We start from the raw sequence: 19275 nt of genomic DNA on the forward strand, positions 1-19275 counted from the left end.
CATTGGTTTTTTATCAGTAAAATTTCCGCTAACTATAACATGTGTGAAACCTATGGTTTTTTCAGTGAATATATATATATATATATATATATATATATATATATATATATATATATATATATATATATATCTCAAAGTCCAAGTTGCCCTATGCGAGACGCCACCCAAGTAGTAGTTTCTCCTTACATTTATTGAGGGAGCAGGATACAGCGTGTTCATTCCCCCAAACACAAGATGCCATACCGGTTTCGGGCAACACGCCCTTGTTCACTGGCCATGCGCGTAGTTGACAGCTGGTTGAACTTAACCTTCAATATCCCGCCTTTGTAGATTCACAGGTAAGTTGCTTTCTGGGTAAGGTAGTTCGTTATTTCCACAGTGGGTGCTGGAAACTGCGTGCATGTATTTTATTCCCCTTGGTGGGTTGCATGGAGGAACAAAACAACGCCGTCATGCCTTGAAAGTCCCGCAATAGTGGAACTGCCACTTCCACATGGCCCCAGGGGTCCAGAGCCGTGGTCCGCCATTGTTCGCGGCAGAGCGTCTCAGCGGCAAGGCACGCCGCTTGTAAATATCAAAGTCCAAGTTGCCCTATGCAAGACGCCACACAAGTAGTAGTTTCTCCTTACATTTATTGAGGGAGCAGGATACAGCGTGTTCATTCCCCCAAACACAAGATGCCATACCGGTTTCGGGCAACACGCCCTTGTTCACTGGCCATGCGCGTAGTTGACAGCTGGTTGAACTTAACCTTCAATATCCCGCCTTTGTAGATTCACAGGTAAGTTGCTTTCTGGGTAAGGTAGTTCGTTATTTCCACAGTGGGTGCTGGAAACTGCGTGCATGTATTTTATTTCCCTTGGTGGGTTGCATGGAGGAACAAAACAACGCCGTCATGCCTTGAAAGTCCCGCAATAGTGGAACTGCCACTTCCACATGGCCCCAGGGGTCCAGAGCCGTGGTCCGCCATTGTTCGCGGCAGAGCGTCTCAGCGGCAAGGCACGCCGCTTGTAAATATCAAAGTCCAAGTTGCCCTATGCGAGACGCCACACAAGTAGTAGTTTCTCCTTACATTTATTGAGGGAGCAGGATACAGCGTGTTCATTCCCCCAAACACAAGATGCCATACCGGTTTCGGGCAACACGCCCTTGTTCACTGGCCATGCGCGTAGTTGACAGCTGGTTGAACTTAACCTTCAATATCCCGCCTTTGTAGATTCACAGGTAAGTTGCTTTCTGGGTAAGGTAGTTCGTTATTTCCACAGTGGGTGCTGGAAACTGCGTGCATGTATTTTATTCCCCTTGGTGGGTTGCATGGAGGAACAAAACAACGCCGTCATGCCTTGAAAGTCCCGCAATAGTGGAACTGCCACTTCCACATGGCCCCAGGGGTCCAGAGCCGTGGTCCGCCATTGTTCGCGGCAGAGCGTCTCAGCGGCAAGGCACGCCGCTTGTAAATATCAAAGTCCAAGTTGCCCTATGCGAGACGCCACACAAGTAGTAGTTTCTCCTTACATTTATTGAGGGAGCAGGATACAGCGTGTTCATTCCCCCAAACACAAGATGCCATACCGGTTTCGGGCAACACGCCCTTGTTCACTGGCCATGCGCGTAGTTGACAGCTGGTTGAACTTAACCTTCAATATCCCGCCTTTGTAGATTCACAGGTAAGTTGCTTTCTGGGTAAGGTAGTTCGTTATTTCCACAGTGGGTGCTGGAAACTGCGTGCATGTATTTTATTCCCCTTGGTGGGTTGCATGGAGGAACAAAACAACGCCGTCATGCCTTGAAAGTCCCGCTTGCCGCTGAGACGCTCTGCCGCGAACAATGGCGGACCACGGCTCTGGACCCCTGGGGCCATGTGGAAGTGGCAGTTCCACTATTGCGGGACTTTCAAGGCATGACGGCGTTGTTTTGTTCCTCCATGCAACCCACCAAGGGGAATAAAATACATGCACGCAGTTTCCAGCACCCACTGTGGAAATAACGAACTACCTTACCCAGAAAGCAACTTACCTGTGAATCTACAAAGGCGGGATATTGAAGGTTAAGTTCAACCAGCTGTCAACTACGCGCATGGCCAGTGAACAAGGGCGTGTTGCCCGAAACCGGTATGGCATCTTGTGTTTGGGGGAATGAACACGCTGTATCCTGCTCCCTCAATAAATGTAAGGAGAAACTACTACTTGTGTGGCGTCTCGCATAGGGCAACTTGGACTTTGATATTTACAAGCGGCGTGCCTTGCCGCTGAGACGCTCTGCCGCGAACAATGGCGGACCACGGCTCTGGACCCCTGGGGCCATGTGGAAGTGTCAGTTCCACTATTGCGGGACTTTCAAGGCATGACGGCGTTGTTTTGTTCCTCCATGCAACCCACCAAGGGGAATAAAATACATGCACGCAGTTTCCAGCACCCACTGTGGAAATAACGAACTACCTTACCCAGAAAGCAACTTACCTGTGAATCTACAAAGGCGGGATATTGAAGGTTAAGTTCAACCAGCTGTCAACTACGCGCATGGCCAGTGAACAAGGGCGTGTTGCCCGAAACCGGTATGGCATCTTGTGTTTGGGGGAATGAACACGCTGTATCCTGCTCCCTCAATAAATGTAAGGAGAAACTACTACTTGTGTGGCGTCTCGCATAGGGCAACTTGGACTTTGATATTTACAAGCGGCGTGCCTTGCCGCTGAGACGCTCTGCCGCGAACAATGGCGGACCACGGCTCTGGACCCCTGGGGCCATGTGGAAGTGGCAGTTCCACTATTGCGGGACTTTCAAGGCATGACGGCGTTGTTTTGTTCCTCCATGCAACCCACCAAGGGGAATAAAATACATGCACGCAGTTTCCAGCACCCACTGTGGAAATAACGAACTACCTTACCCAGAAAGCAACTTACCTGTGAATCTACAAAGGCGGGATATTGAAGGTTAAGTTCAACCAGCTGTCAACTACGCGCATGGCCAGTGAACAAGGGCGTGTTGCCCGAAACAGGTATGGCGTCTTGTGTTTGGGGGAATGAACACGCTGTATCCTGCTCCCTCAATAAATGTAAGGAGAAACTACTACTTGTGTGGCGTCTCGCATAGGGCAACTTGGACTTTGATATTTACAAGCGGCGTGCCTTGCCGCTGAGACGCTCTGCCGCGAACAATGGCGGACCACGGCTCTGGACCCCTGGGGCCATGTGGAAGTGGCAGTTCCACTATTGCGGGACTTTCAAGGCATGACGGCGTTGTTTTGTTCCTCCATGCAACCCACCAAGGGGAATAAAATACATGCACGCAGTTTCCAGCACCCACTGTGGAAATAACGAACTACCTTACCCAGAAAGCAACTTACCTGTGAATCTACAAAGGCGGGATATTGAAGGTTAAGTTCAACCAGCTGTCAACTACGCGCATGGCCAGTGAACAAGGGCGTGTTGCCCGAAACCGGTATGTCGTCTTGTGTTTGGGGGAATGAACACGCTGTATCCTGCTCCCTCAATAAATGTAAGGAGAAACTACTACTTGTGTGGCGTCTCGCATAGGGCAACTTGGACTTTGATATTTACAAGCGGCGTGCCTTGCCGCTGAGACGCTCTGCCGCGAACAATGGCGGACCACGGCTCTGGACCCCTGGGGCCATGTGGAAGTGGCAGTTCCACTATTGCGGGACTTTCAAGGCATGACGGCGTTGTTTTGTTCCTCCATGCAACCCACCAAGGGGAATAAAATACATGCACGCAGTTTCCAGCACCCACTGTGGAAATAACGAACTACCTTACCCAGAAAGCAACTTACCTGTGAATCTACAAAGGCGGGATATTGAAGGTTAAGTTCAACCAGCTGTCAACTACGCGCATGGCCAGTGAACAAGGGCGTGTTGCCCGAAACCGGTATGGCATCTTGTGTTTGGGGGAATGAACACGCTGTATCCTGCTCCCTCAATAAATGTAAGGAGAAACTACTACTTGTGTGGCGTCTCGCATAGGGCAACTTGGACTTTGATATTTACAAGCGGCGTGCCTTGCCGCTGAGACGCTCTGCCGCGAACAATGGCGGACCACGGCTCTGGACCCCTGGGGCCATGTGGAAGTGGCAGTTCCACTATTGCGGGACTTTCAAGGCATGACGGCGTTGTTTTGTTCCTCCATGCAACCCACCAAGGGGAATAAAATACATGCACGCAGTTTCCAGCACCCACTGTGGAAATAACGAACTACCTTACCCAGAAAGCAACTTACCTGTGAATCTACAAAGGCGGGATATTGAAGGTTAAGTTCAACCAGCTGTCAACTACGCGCATGGCCAGTGAACAAGGGCGTGTTGCCCGAAACCGGTATGGCGTCTTGTGTTTGGGGGAATGAACACGCTGTATCCTGCTCCCTCAATAAATGTAAGGAGAAACTACTACTTGTGTGGCGTCTCGCATAGGGCAACTTGGACTTTGATATTTACAAGCGGCGTGCCTTGCCGCTGAGACGCTCTGCCGCGAACAATGGCGGACCACGGCTCTGGACCCCTGGGGCCATGTGGAAGTGGCAGTTCCACTATTGCGGGACTTTCAAGGCATGACGGCGTTGTTTTGTTCCTCCATGCAACCCACCAAGGGGAATAAAATACATGCACGCAGTTTCCAGCACCCACTGTGGAAATAACGAACTACCTTACCCAGAAAGCAACTTACCTGTGAATCTACAAAGGCGGGATATTGAAGGTTAAGTTCAACCAGCTGTCAACTACGCGCATGGCCAGTGAACAAGGGCGTGTTGCCCGAAACCGGTATGGCATCTTGTGTTTGGGGGAATGAACACGCTGTATCCTGCTCCCTCAATAAATGTAAGGAGAAACTACTACTTGTGTGGCGTCTCGCATAGGGCAACTTGGACTTTGATATTTACAAGCGGCGTGCCTTGCCGCTGAGACGCTCTGCCGCGAACAATGGCGGACCACGGCTCTGGACCCCTGGGGCCATGTGGAAGTGGCAGTTCCACTATTGCGGGACTTTCAAGGCATGACGGCGTTGTTTTGTTCCTCCATGCAACCCACCAAGGGGAATAAAATACATGCACGCAGTTTCCAGCACCCACTGTGGAAATAACGAACTACCTTACCCAGAAAGCAACTTACCTGTGAATCTACAAAGGCGGGATATTGAAGGTTAAGTTCAACCAGCTGTCAACTACGCGCATGGCCAGTGAACAAGGGCGTGTTGCCCGAAACCGGTATGGCATCTTGTGTTTGGGGGAATGAACACGCTGTATCCTGCTCCCTCAATAAATGTAAGGAGAAACTACTACTTGTGTGGCGTCTCGCATAGGGCAACTTGGACTTTGATATTTACAAGCGGCGTGCCTTGCCGCTGAGACGCTCTGCCGCGAACAATGGCGGACCACGGCTCTGGACCCCTGGGGCCATGTGGAAGTGGCAGTTCCACTATTGCGGGACTTTCAAGGCATGACGGCGTTGTTTTGTTCCTCCATGCAACCCACCAAGGGGAATAAAATACATGCACGCAGTTTCCAGCACCCACTGTGGAAATAACGAACTACCTTACCCAGAAAGCAACTTACCTGTGAATCTACAAAGGCGGGATATTGAAGGTTAAGTTCAACCAGCTGTCAACTACGCGCATGGCCAGTGAACAAGGGCGTGTTGCCCGAAACAGGTATGGCGTCTTGTGTTTGGGGGAATGAACACGCTGTATCCTGCTCCCTCAATAAATGTAAGGAGAAACTACTACTTGTGTGGCGTCTCGCATAGGGCAACTTGGACTTTGATATTTACAAGCGGCGTGCCTTGCCGCTGAGACGCTCTGCCGCGAACAATGGCGGACCACGGCTCTGGACCCCTGGGGCCATGTGGAAGTGGCAGTTCCACTATTGCGGGACTTTCAAGGCATGACGGCGTTGTTTTGTTCCTCCATGCAACCCACCAAGGGGAATAAAATACATGCACGCAGTTTCCAGCACCCACTGTGGAAATAACGAACTACCTTACCCAGAAAGCAACTTACCTGTGAATCTACAAAGGCGGGATATTGAAGGTTAAGTTCAACCAGCTGTCAACTACGCGCATGGCCAGTGAACAAGGGCGTGTTGCCCGAAACCGGTATGTCGTCTTGTGTTTGGGGGAATGAACACGCTGTATCCTGCTCCCTCAATAAATGTAAGGAGAAACTACTACTTGTGTGGCGTCTCGCATAGGGCAACTTGGACTTTGATATTTACAAGCGGCGTGCCTTGCCGCTGAGACGCTCTGCCGCGAACAATGGCGGACCACGGCTCTGGACCCCTGGGGCCATGTGGAAGTGGCAGTTCCACTATTGCGGGACTTTCAAGGCATGACGGCGTTGTTTTGTTCCTCCATGCAACCCACCAAGGGGAATAAAATACATGCACGCAGTTTCCAGCACCCACTGTGGAAATAACGAACTACCTTACCCAGAAAGCAACTTACCTGTGAATCTACAAAGGCGGGATATTGAAGGTTAAGTTCAACCAGCTGTCAACTACGCGCATGGCCAGTGAACAAGGGCGTGTTGCCCGAAACCGGTATGGCATCTTGTGTTTGGGGGAATGAACACGCTGTATCCTGCTCCCTCAATAAATGTAAGGAGAAACTACTACTTGTGTGGCGTCTCGCATAGGGCAACTTGGACTTTGATATTTACAAGCGGCGTGCCTTGCCGCTGAGACGCTCTGCCGCGAACAATGGCGGACCACGGCTCTGGACCCCTGGGGCCATGTGGAAGTGGCAGTTCCACTATTGCGGGACTTTCAAGGCATGACGGCGTTGTTTTGTTCCTCCATGCAACCCACCAAGGGGAATAAAATACATGCACGCAGTTTCCAGCACCCACTGTGGAAATAACGAACTACCTTACCCAGAAAGCAACTTACCTGTGAATCTACAAAGGCGGGATATTGAAGGTTAAGTTCAACCAGCTGTCAACTACGCGCATGGCCAGTGAACAAGGGCGTGTTGCCCGAAACCGGTATGGCGTCTTGTGTTTGGGGGAATGAACACGCTGTATCCTGCTCCCTCAATAAATGTAAGGAGAAACTACTACTTGTGTGGCGTCTCGCATAGGGCAACTTGGACTTTGATATTTACAAGCGGCGTGCCTTGCCGCTGAGACGCTCTGCCGCGAACAATGGCGGACCACGGCTCTGGACCCCTGGGGCCATGTGGAAGTGGCAGTTCCACTATTGCGGGACTTTCAAGGCATGACGGCGTTGTTTTGTTCCTCCATGCAACCCACCAAGGGGAATAAAATACATGCACGCAGTTTCCAGCACCCACTGTGGAAATAACGAACTACCTTACCCAGAAAGCAACTTACCTGTGAATCTACAAAGGCGGGATATTGAAGGTTAAGTTCAACCAGCTGTCAACTACGCGCATGGCCAGTGAACAAGGGCGTGTTGCCCGAAACCGGTATGGCATCTTGTGTTTGGGGGAATGAACACGCTGTATCCTGCTCCCTCAATAAATGTAAGGAGAAACTACTACTTGTGTGGCGTCTCGCATAGGGCAACTTGGACTTTGATATTTACAAGCGGCGTGCCTTGCCGCTGAGACGCTCTGCCGCGAACAATGGCGGACCACGGCTCTGGACCCCTGGGGCCATGTGGAAGTGGCAGTTCCACTATTGCGGGACTTTCAAGGCATGACGGCGTTGTTTTGTTCCTCCATGCAACCCACCAAGGGGAATAAAATACATGCACGCAGTTTCCAGCACCCACTGTGGAAATAACGAACTACCTTACCCAGAAAGCAACTTACCTGTGAATCTACAAAGGCGGGATATTGAAGGTTAAGTTCAACCAGCTGTCAACTACGCGCATGGCCAGTGAACAAGGGCGTGTTGCCCGAAACCGGTATGGCATCTTGTGTTTGGGGGAATGAACACGCTGTATCCTGCTCCCTCAATAAATGTAAGGAGAAACTACTACTTGTGTGGCGTCTCGCATAGGGCAACTTGGACTTTGATATATATATATATATATATATATATATATATAGGAGTACATACGCGGCGCCCCCCCCCGAGCGAAGCCATTTGGTGGATATCTTAAGTGAGGGGAGAGAGGAGGCAGCACGGTGCTGCCTGACAAGGGCACAGACAAAGATGAGAGCTGGATTAACAACTTTGGGAGTACTGTGATAAGACACAGTCTAGCGCCAACAAATTGGGGCATCACCACGATGTTTGGAGTCTCTCATTACTTAATGAGGCACCACGACGGACTACGTTAACCATCATGCAATGTACCCACAGTCACATGCGGCAAAAACACACCTGCATCAAGGAGGAGGAGTCGAGAGACTGCTTCATAGGGAGTGGTCTCCGAGTCAAGTCCAGGACAATCTCATTAACCTGTGAGACCGGCACTGATGACGGCCAACCCGGCCAGAAACGCGTCTGCCCAATTGTTTCACGGACTGCAAGGACTGCGCTGTGATTTTCTCTATTAAATTCTTTGTCTATGCCCGGAGCTGTGTCCCGCTTGCTTGATTTCAAGGTGAGCACTTGGTGTGCATATATATATATGAAGAAGGATCTATTCTGAAACGCGTCTGTTTGCATTCGGTTTAAATTATTAAAATCTGCTGTAACGAAGCCCCGTGAGTGCCGTCTTTTCCTTCCAGAAAACGGAGGAATCTTTGGAGCCTATATTGTGTGCGGTACACCACCGCACTCGGCACCCGCCCGTAACGAGTGACTCGTATTTTTGGTGTACTTGGAGCGACATATATATATATATATATATATATATATATATATATATATATTATTCTCCAAGATGCCCAAGCATGCCTGGAAGCACTCAGCTGCTGTTGTAAAAACCGGAGGTTTTATTTTCAGTTCATGGCGGCCAGCAGTTTCATTCCGGCATTGTAGTCTCTGTGCCGACGCGTTTCGAGAATTTGCATCTCTTCTTCATGGGCAAAAGCATTGAAGTTATGACGGAAAGTCCAGCATGCCTTAAATTAGTATCCCGCCCTTGGTGGGTGTGGCTGGTGCCCAGGAGCATGCTGGAACTCGTAGTTCAGACCCTAAGTGGGCTCCGATAACTTCTTAACAATTGTTTGTTTTATACCCTTAGTAGGGCTCCGGATGTGTCCCTGGCCATGTTAAGCCACAACAGTAGTGCCGCAACGGTGAGGAATCGTTCCTACCTCGGCTTCTCATGTGGTTAGAGACGGTGCATTCCAGCGCGGCAGGGCTGCCGCGAAGTAAATTATTCTCCAAGATGCCCAAGCATGCCTGGAAGCACTCAGCTGCTGTTGTAAAAACCGGAGGTTTTATTTTCAGTTCATGGCGGCCAGCAGTTTCATTCCGGCATTGTAGTCTCTGTGCCGACGCGTTTCGAGAATTTGCATCTCTTCTTCATGGGCAAATGCATTGAAGTTATGACGGAAAGTCCAGCGTGCCTTAAATTAGTATCCCGCCCTTGGTGGGTGTGGCTGGTGCCCAGGAGCATGCTGGAACTCGTAGTTCAGACCCTAAGTGGGCTCCGATAACTTCTTAACAATTGTTTGTTTTATACCCTTAGTAGGGCTCCGGATGTGTCCCTGGCCATGTTAAGCCACAACAGTAGTGCCGCAATGGTGAGGAATCGTTCCTACCTCGGCTTCTCATGTGGTTAGAGATGGTGCATTCCAGCGCGGCAGGGCTGCCGCGAAGTAAATTATTCTCCAAGATGCCCAAGCATGCCTGGAAGCACTCAGCTGCTGTTGTAAAAACCGGAGGTTTTATTTTCAGTTCATGGCGGCCAGCAGTTTCATTCCGGCATTGTAGTCTCTGTGCCGACGCGTTTCGAGAATTTGCATCTCTTCTTCATGGGCAAAAGCATTGAAGTTATGACGGAAAGTCCAGCATGCCTTAAATTAGTATCCCGCCCTTGGTGGGTGTGGCTGGTGCCCAGGAGCATGCTGGAACTCGTAGTTCAGACCCTAAGTGGGCTCCGATAACTTCTTAACAATTGTTTGTTTTATACCCTTAGTAGGGCTCCGGATGTGTCCCTGGCCATGTTAAGCCACAACAGTAGTGCCGCAACGGTGAGGAATCGTTCCTACCTCGGCTTCTCATGTGGTTAGAGACGGTGCATTCCAGCGCGGCAGGGCTGCCGCGAAGTAAATTATTCTCCAAGATGCCCAAGCATGCCTGGAAGCACTCAGCTGCTGTTGTAAAAACCGGAGGTTTTATTTTCAGTTCATGGCGGCCAGCAGTTTCATTCCGGCATTGTAGTCTCTGTGCCGACGCGTTTCGAGAATTTGCATCTCTTCTTCATGGGCAAAAGCATTGAAGTTATGACGGAAAGTCCAGCATGCCTTAAATTAGTATCCCGCCCTTGGTGGGTGTGGCTGGTGCCCAGGAGCATGCTGGAACTCGTAGTTCAGACCCTAAGTGGGCTCCGATAACTTCTTAACAATTGTTTGTTTTATACCCTTAGTAGGGCTCCGGATGTGTCCCTGGCCATGTTAAGCCACAACAGTAGTGCCGCAACGGTGAGGAATCGTTCCTACCTCGGCTTCTCATGTGGTTAGAGACGGTGCATTTCAGCGCGGCAGGGCTGCCGCGAAGTAAATTATTCTCCAAGATGCCCAAGCATGCCTGGAAGCACTCAGCTGCTGTTGTAAAAACCGGAGGTTTTATTTTCAGTTCATGGCGGCCAGCAGTTTCATTCCGGCATTGTCAGATATACAGAATCTAGAGGATTTGTTTTTACTAGAGATCAAGAGGAAACATGTATGACAACAGTGGCTTATGAGCATCAGTGTTATTAGCACCTGTGAACTACGAAGCTGATTTATTATGACAGATGTTTTTGAGTATTTCAGAGTGGTTGCCCTGTTCTAGGGATGGTTTTGTTGATTTATAAAGGTCTTCCCTGGTAAACAAGGTTTTGATCTTCACACCCTAGTCTCTGCAAAGAACTTCAGTACTTCTCCCCATTCAATTATTGGGAATCTGCATATTAGGTTGCCTGTACACACCCCAGCCACCCCCGCAACCCTCGCCGTTGCGACCCTCCTTTACCTCTCAGCCAAATAGGTCCAGCGTGGGAGTCTTTGCAGGCGGTGTCTCTGTTCTTTCTGGCAGTGTCCAACATGTAAAAGAGCATCCAGGCGATGGACAGGATCATGAGCGTGGTGATGAAAGCCAGCACTTCCACCTCCTGGACAGCCACTTCCCCGAAAGCCCCGCTACTGACTAGTGCACAGCCCAGCAGCAGGAGGTTTATGGTGAGCAAGGCAGAGAACAGGCGGCCCCCTTTCTTCCAGGCTTCAAATGTGCCATAGAAAGGTGAATCCTGGAGGACCATACTCTCCAAGTGACCTGCAGGGACCCCCAGAGGTGTCTTCTCATGTCTGGGTGGAGCCTCCTCTCCACAGCTGCTTTCTCTCTTCACAGGATCCTCAGACATGGCTCACACAACCACAACACTGCGGAGGGAAACACAAGAGTAAGGAAGAGTCAAAGCAGACAAATATAATGGATGCATGCCTGAGAGACAAGAAATAGGAAAGGGGATAGTGAGCTATGCCACTAATCAAGAGGGGTGTAAGGGAAGGGCACAGTGTGATAGACCACTAATAAAGGGGAAGGTAGAGGGAAGGTACTGTTACTCAGGCCACTAATTATAGGGGATTGAGGTGAATGGTAGAGTGAGAAAGGTCGGTAATAAGGGGGCAGGGAAAAGAGACATAGGGCTCTAATCGGAGATCAAGAGACCTTGAGATAGGTCACACATTAACGGGGTTATGGGGAAAGAGTATAGTAAGAAAGGCCACTAATGAGGGGGTAAGGGAGAGTGTCATAGGGCACTACTAAGGGATCAGGGGACCTTGAGGAAGGTCATTAACTACGTTGGTTATGGGGAAAGGGTATCGTAAGAAAGGCCACTAGTAAGGGGGCAGTAGAGAGAACAACAGGACAATAAAGAGGCAGGGCGACAGGGCACTGATGTGTGGTGTACAACAGGACTCTAGTATGTGAGTTAGAAAATGTAAAGTCAGCGAAGGGACTAACAACTGTGCAAAGAGATGACAGGAAACACTACAGTAACAGTGGCGGGACGGCTGTAAGAGTACGATAGACCACTCAAATATGAGAGGAGTGGAGAGAAATCTACCCTTTCACAGGCTCCTCAGATCTTGTCTTTTTAGGTCGAGCATGCGCTGCTCTGTGAGAATTATTGTATAGGAGTAGGGAATAGAAGCCCTGCCAACTCTCCTACCATATTTGCCATTGGCTTGTGTCACTGTCGTCCTAAATGCTGGCTTCAGATTTGTCAATAGGCATGTTAGTCCCTCCTTAGTACCGCCTCCTCTTCACTTGTCATCTATCATGGCAACTGGCCCCTTTACTTTGGTTGTTACACGGTAAGTGTTGTTTGGACTGTGAGCACTCTTTTTTTTTAATGAGGTTCCCCTACTGCAGGCAGTACATTTGGTGCCTTTTTCCCCCCACCCTGCCCTCACTCCAATTGTCTTTGCCTACTCCCCTCCCCCCGCCCGCTCTCCCGTTGTCCGTGCCTTCTCGCCCCCCCGCCTGTTGTCCGCGCCTTCTTCCCCCCGAATGCCCTCCCTCCTGTTGTCCATGATGCCTCCATTTACAATCCAATAGGCCTTGCGTAAATGCGAGACCTATTGCTTTGCAAATGCTTGTTTGATGGAAAATGCTGGCTTAGTTAGACTTTGACCACTGGGAGGCTGCTTAATACCGGTCAGTGTAAGTGGCACCTACAAAACGTAATTTGTAACCCAGCTGGCTTTTTTTTTACTTGCAGGTAAGTGTGCTGAAATAATGTGATAAACTATAACTGTGGCAAAAAAGTCCAATGTCTCATATGGGCTACAGTGTGGCTTAGTACTGTTCATATGAAATACTTTAAAACACGGCATGTGGCAGCCCTAGCTTGCCTGACTGCGACAAGCTGTTGCAAGCACGTCAGAATCAATGGGCTGAAGATGAGAAAAAGCTCGCCTCTAACATTGTCTTTTATAAAAATGTTCCATGGAGCCCAAGATCAATAGGGGTTATACCGTGCAGAAGTGAGACATACTAAGCAACAAGCTGGTATGGCTTCTCTGTAACACAACTGAAAACTGCTAGTTCCTGCACATGCTAAAGCAACATTTACTTTTACGAAGATTGATGTGTAAACTTCAAATTTCTATAGCATTGCTTAGAAATAAGCATGAGAATTTCTCTCCAATGCATTGTAATTAATTGGTGGGCTCAAATTGCTGTATACATGTAATAAAGATGCCTAGACCCTGGCAGCCCCCAGACTGGCTCAGCCAGACTCTCACCTTCTTCAGTGACTGACCTTAGATTTTCTTTAGCCCAATAAAAGGCTGGAATAGCTACTATGAGGACCTGTGGGAGATCAAAAGGGCATTACAGCGTGGTTGCCCTGCTGGGAGATGCCCATCCAGATGACTAGAGGAAAAGTATTACAGGGCCTCACACGCCCAGGGAACATCTTCTTGCACTTATAGGAGGGATGTGGGGCAGAGGGGAGGAAAGACGAACCCACCTGATGCTCACAAAGAACAGACAGGAACATCTGGGCATGTCATGTTTATGGTGCAGTGGGCGAAAAATGAAGGGTTTGAATGATACCCAGACTTTTGCTTTAGCCTATTTGCAAGCATTCCTCCCATCCTGTTTGTCACGTAGATCCCCTGCTTGCTGTGCCACAAGATCCAAGATACACCTCACCGATGAGACTTACTATGGCTGTTTGCTTGTGTTCCCTGCTGGTGGGGACCTCACCTGGCAGCTCGGGAAGGGCTGTTCCCATGAGGAGCAGGGTTAGTATTGATTTGCATAAGGAAGGCCTCTAACTAGAGTAGCACAGTGAGCGAAAAACTATGGGGCAGATTTATGACGACTGGCGCATCCCTGCATATCAGCAGGGATGCGCCAGTTATTATGCGCCACAGCTGCGCCACCATGGATGCGCCGCATTTATAATGCGGCGCACCATGGGGCAAAAACGGCACAGATGCGTGACGCATCTGTGCCGAAAAGTGGCGCATTGCTGGAGTTGCGTCGCAAGCGCGACGCAGCTCCAGCAATGATCTGGGGGGCCCTATCTCTACAATGCTGCGTCAATCCTTACGCCTGCTTCAAGCAGGCGCAGGGTTTTGACGCAGCATGGGCCTAAAAGTGACTGAGTGAAATCTTGTAGATTTCACTCAGCCACTTTTAGGAGGCGTTCCTGCGCCGGAACGCCCCCACCTGCCCTGGAACGCCTACATGTGGCGCAGGGCTTTACAACGTGACGCATCTGGGAGATGCGTCATGTTTGTAAATACTCCGCACCATGGCGCAGGATTTGCGCCGCTGCTGCGTCACAAAAGTGACGCAACGGCGGCGTAAATGAGGCGCAAGTGAAACATAAATCTGCCCCTATGGGTTGGAATGCTACCCAGAGCAATTGCTAGTGGTTTAGACCAGTGCTTCCTAAAACTTTTAAAACCACGACCCAATTTTTAGAACGTCAAACCTTTACGACCCACCTAGCTTTAATGAAAGGGGCAACACATTTTTTAATATAACTAAAGCTTAGTGTCATTTACAGGAAGCACATTTTTCATTGAAATGGCTCCTGAATTTGCACAGGCATATAGTTTTACCAATAAAACTATTTTACACACAAAGGATAATGTGTGAAAAACACGTTTCAGTAAATATTTATCATTTGTGCATCACCAAGTAAAGTTCCTTGATTAGTTTTGACCCTATTAACATCTTTGTTTCCATCACACTTACAAAGAAAGTGATACATTTTTGTTTTTCCCACTGCTGGGTATGTACGGTTCATTGACACTTATTTACATTTCATTGTGTGTTACAAAAAAATGACACCCTACAGCCTAAACCTTTCACGCCTCCTCTACCTCAGCAAGATTGCCACATAAAGAACTTTACTTTCTATGACTGCAAAGTGAGGGGAGTTTGTAGACTCCATTCCCCATGGTAAAAAATACTGGTCTAGACTATTTGAAAGCATTACTCCCCATCACCTTTTGTGTGTTTCATGTTTATGTCAACACAAAGATATAGTGTAGGCCTGCATTTAAAGCTAGTTCTTTCCCAGCCATGTGGGTACCTTTCAGAGCGTGGGAACCATATGGATAGGAAAAGGCTGAGTAGGGTTTCTACTGGTGGAGACAGAGAGCAGATGGAACAGCATTCCACTTTCCTAGATAATGCATTGCATGCTACTTTCAGGGATATTCTAACCCATAAGTGGGGGAAGTTGGTGTACATTTGGGAAGGGCTCGGCTTGGGTACTCAGTAAGTATAGCGTCAAAGCCCTGGACATAACCATTGCCACTTTACCACTATATCTTAAAAATCCATGTATGTTGATGAAACATCATAGCTCATCTAGTTATCTTAGACTCTTTAATAGCATTACAATGCCCCTTAAAGTTCAAACTCAGGCAGCTGGATAAATAAAGTAATCACAGATGTGTGGAGGGCAAGAACGTTTTTGTGGAGACACACAACTTCTGCCCAATCAAAACTACTCCTGGCTCCCAACCTTTGGGCAGTGCCACAGCCCCTCTCCTGGTGATCCTCACATAATTGTCTGGTAAGAGCAGCGCTGTCAAGCCGACCATAAAAGCACATTATGTCAAACCCAAAGATGTCTAGGCAGGATGCATACAGACTTGCCAGCTGTAGACCATTCAACACACCATGAGTTGCAATCGTTTTCCATACACCAGCCACCAATGCTCCCTTCCACCAAATAGAACACACTATCTGCCTAGGACACTGAGACTGCAGGAGGGCATGTAACATAAAATACTGCTCTTTAATGTAAAATGGAAGATGCTGACCACAGATCATACTCGGCTTGTCTGGAGCCTTTGACCATCAAATCTTTCCAGCAGGCTAAAAGAGGTGTTTGGGGTAACCAAAACTTTACTCAACGCCTCTCATCTTTCTTGACCTGCCAGCATTTACGCCTGTCACTCGAAGACTTAGGTTCGCAAATGGCACTAAAAATGCGATATACTACAAAGATGCGCCCCTTCCCCATCCGCTTGCATAGGGACGGAAACCGATTTTGTTACATGCTTGCACACACCTTGACGACAACACTCAGCTGTACTTTAAAATCAATGGAAGCAAAACACTGGATGCAAACACCCTGAACAACCACCCCCTACCAGTGAAGGATTGAAGGATGGCTTCTAGCTGGCTCTGACTGGATAATGGAAAACACAACTCCTGTGTACAGTCGTCAAATAACGAATTTACCAGACATTCCCCCATATGCACAACAATATTGATGCCATATCCAACCATCTACAATACTATGTCATGATAACCCGATTCCAATACAGCTGCAAGCCAAACACGGAGGAGCAGATAATCTGCTGACAAAAACTAAATCCGCCATAACAGGCTGGTGAAATTCTGGGTCACCAGAGCATAGTCAATCACCAGAGGCAAACGGGGTTATAGGAACGCACTCGGTGTAAGCTGTTCCAAAGATTCCTGCATGAAGAAAAGGGACAACCATAGCAACAAAGATCTCAGGAATATAGGATACAGGAACTCATTTAACCTAGGCCATTCCAAAGATTGTTGGTTGAAGAAGGCGACCGCAGCCGGAGTGATCACAGGAGGAAAAATAGGGCATGGGAATTTACTCTAACTAGGATTACCTAAAAAAGGATACTCAGTTCCTATCAAATCTGAGGCTGCCAAAAATTCATGCACATCCCAATATTCTCAAAACACTCCTGTTTTTAACACATTGTCAGAGGTGAACCATACTCCAGTCTGAGATGGCGACCCTGGAAACATGGAAAGGTCACAGGACTGCTGAAAGCACTACAAGACCACACTTCTGGCTATTTAAGTGCCAGGAACATTACACAACACAACTAAAATAACATAACTTGCATGAAATAGGTTACATAACGTGCCCTTGATCCAGTACAGAAAGCCTGAGGCGGCAACCTTGGTACCATGTGAAAGGTCACAGTAATACTGATGGCACTTAAAGACCTACTGATGGCACTAAATGACCTGCTGGTGGCACTACCAGACCATTTTAGTAGCAGGATCTGTGCTACATAAACTTAAATGCCAGAAACATAACATAATACAACACAACTCAACACAACATTACATGGCGTCAATCCCCTAGCCTCCGATCCTCCAGGACAAACTTACTTTGCCCCTGTTCCTCTGTTTCAAATCTATGTCTTTCTCTCTTTACTTGCAAAAGGACAGATTGTGGTTCGGTCTCTTTCCTGCACCATCTTTGGGGAATGTTTTTGCTTGTGTCATACAGCAGAAGGGATCAGTAAGTAAGTGAATACTTCCGAACTGAAGCGTCCTAGAGACGCACAAATATTACACTGGGATAGGCTCAAGAATACAACATGCAAACGCATGTCCTCTGCAAATACCCAAACCATACATTTGAAGCTGCAACAACTTGAAATCCGTCCACTGGCCCACCCCAAATTCCCTAAAGCGGAAAAGACCCCCACCCCCCCCCCACCATCTCCCCTGCACCCTCGATAATCTGAAGGAAAAATAGAAGGGATCCGTTCTTGCCCTTTGGGTTAGGAACGAGACCGTGAGGCAGAAGGGCTGCGGACGTAGGGGCGTAGCTTGGTGAGTAAGATTGGAGGATGGGAGCCTCAGATTTCCCAACAATCACACTGGCGCATAGGGGTCTATTTACCAAATTCTTATGCAATACAGCAGCTAAGACTGCTGCGCTGCGTGAGAAGGAGAGAGCAGGAGAGTATGGGCACTATTCTCCCTTCTCCCTAGTGCCTGCGCACAATCAGGTAGCCCTGCGCCATGCACACACATTTGCACCATAGTGCAAGGGTGTCTGTGTGAGTAGCATAGGTTTCGTACTGGAAAGGAGCCCTTACAGTACAATATACTATGCTTAGAATATCGTTAAAACTTTTCTCAATTTGTATGTGTGCCGTACAGTGCAGCATACATGCAAAGTCGGAAAAAAAAGTGCCTATTTGAAATGGCCTTTATTTTCTGATGCAAAACTTGAACTATTTCTTTTTTTGTAAATATGTTTTTGCATCAATGCCCACCCATAGATCGCTGCTTGGCACTATGTAAAGCATTGCAACTCTATGCACTGCATTGCGTTACTTTTAAGTGAATTTCCAGTGCATAACAGATTCGAGCTGGACAGCTAATTGGGAAAAAAAGATTTTACATCAATTGCGTTCTCTATTTTGACACAAACAGGGCACAAAATCTTAGTAAATACACCCCATAATGTTAAAATACATTATACAACAAGCAGGGAGCACGAGAGGGTCTTGAGGGCAGTGAAAAGGGAGGGTAATGTGGATTGGTGGGGGGTACTAAGAGAAACACATTATTTTGTGAATTATTTTCTTTTCTTTCCAAATAGATAGTGGGAGTGTGATTGTGCATTTTTACCCTGTGTGTGTAAAATGTCCTGGTGGAATCCAACAGACACCTCACCATATCCGACCGAAGGCGCCTGTGCCCAACTATTTATCACAAAATACATTTATTAGGGGGGTGTAACACCCTAAACACCCCCAAGCTATGCCCCTGTGGGGAGGGAGGGGTTCATTGGGGTTGGGGCAAGAATAAGAACCTTTCCACAACGGACAGAGCACCATTACTCCTCACACGTTCAGAATCTCCTACAGACACACTTATTCTCAACAATGAAAAACGTGCCCACTCTCAAAGAGAGGCTGAAAGACAACTCTTTCCAGTCTTTACCAGAAAAAGCTCCTGGATGTCATCTGCTTTAAAACCTCTTGGAAAAACCCAATATAAAGATGCTGCTTGGCTCCTTCTCTCAGCACTCATAACACGGCCTCCAGTTCTGAAAGGCAGAGAGCGAAGCAGGAAAGTAAAGGCTTGTGCTAACTCACTAGAGGTAGCTACAGAATATTTCACAAAAACAACACTTCCGTGAGCCGGACATCAGTCTTACCTGTGCCTTGTTCCTGGTTCCTCTTTTGCGGACACAAACGCGCTGTGGAATTTATACCTCCCAGGACATCTTTGATTTACAATGCCCAAGCCTCCCTGCCCAGACCCTGACCGAACCGCCAGCGCATCTGGGCCTATCAGTGAGCTCTTAGCGACCTTCACATGTTTAAGGAAGAAAGAGAGGAGAAGTTAAAACTACTGGAGGGGCGCCAGAAAGGACACTCAGGAGTGCCTATGGTGCCTTCGCTGCAGGGTGGGGCTGGGATCTCTCTCTAC

General features: G+C 48.4%; 1 protein-coding gene across 2 annotated transcripts in view; it reads right to left on the reverse strand.

Annotated features, from left to right (window-relative positions):
- The window catches only part of LOC146810123 (proton channel OTOP2-like), a 98227-nt gene extending 79154 nt beyond the window's left edge, over positions 1-19073 (reverse strand). Inside the window, exons 1-2 of one of the 2 annotated variants that reach the window (XM_085617069.1) lie at positions 19001-19073; positions 11038-11444 (exon numbers count right to left, since the gene is read on the reverse strand). In XM_085617069.1, coding sequence (XP_085473195.1) covers positions 11038-11425 — 388 coding nt within the window. In that variant the 5' untranslated portion in view covers positions 11426-11444; positions 19001-19073. Of the gene's footprint in view, positions 1-11037; positions 11445-18783; positions 18885-19000 lie in introns of those variants that run through there. The other variant, XM_085617070.1, reaches the window with a different exon arrangement.
- Between the last annotated feature and the right edge of the window lie 202 nt (positions 19074-19275).

This window comes from Triturus cristatus, chromosome 7 (genome assembly GCF_964204655.1).
Source record: "Triturus cristatus chromosome 7, aTriCri1.1, whole genome shotgun sequence".
NCBI lineage: Eukaryota > Metazoa > Chordata > Amphibia > Caudata > Salamandridae > Triturus > Triturus cristatus.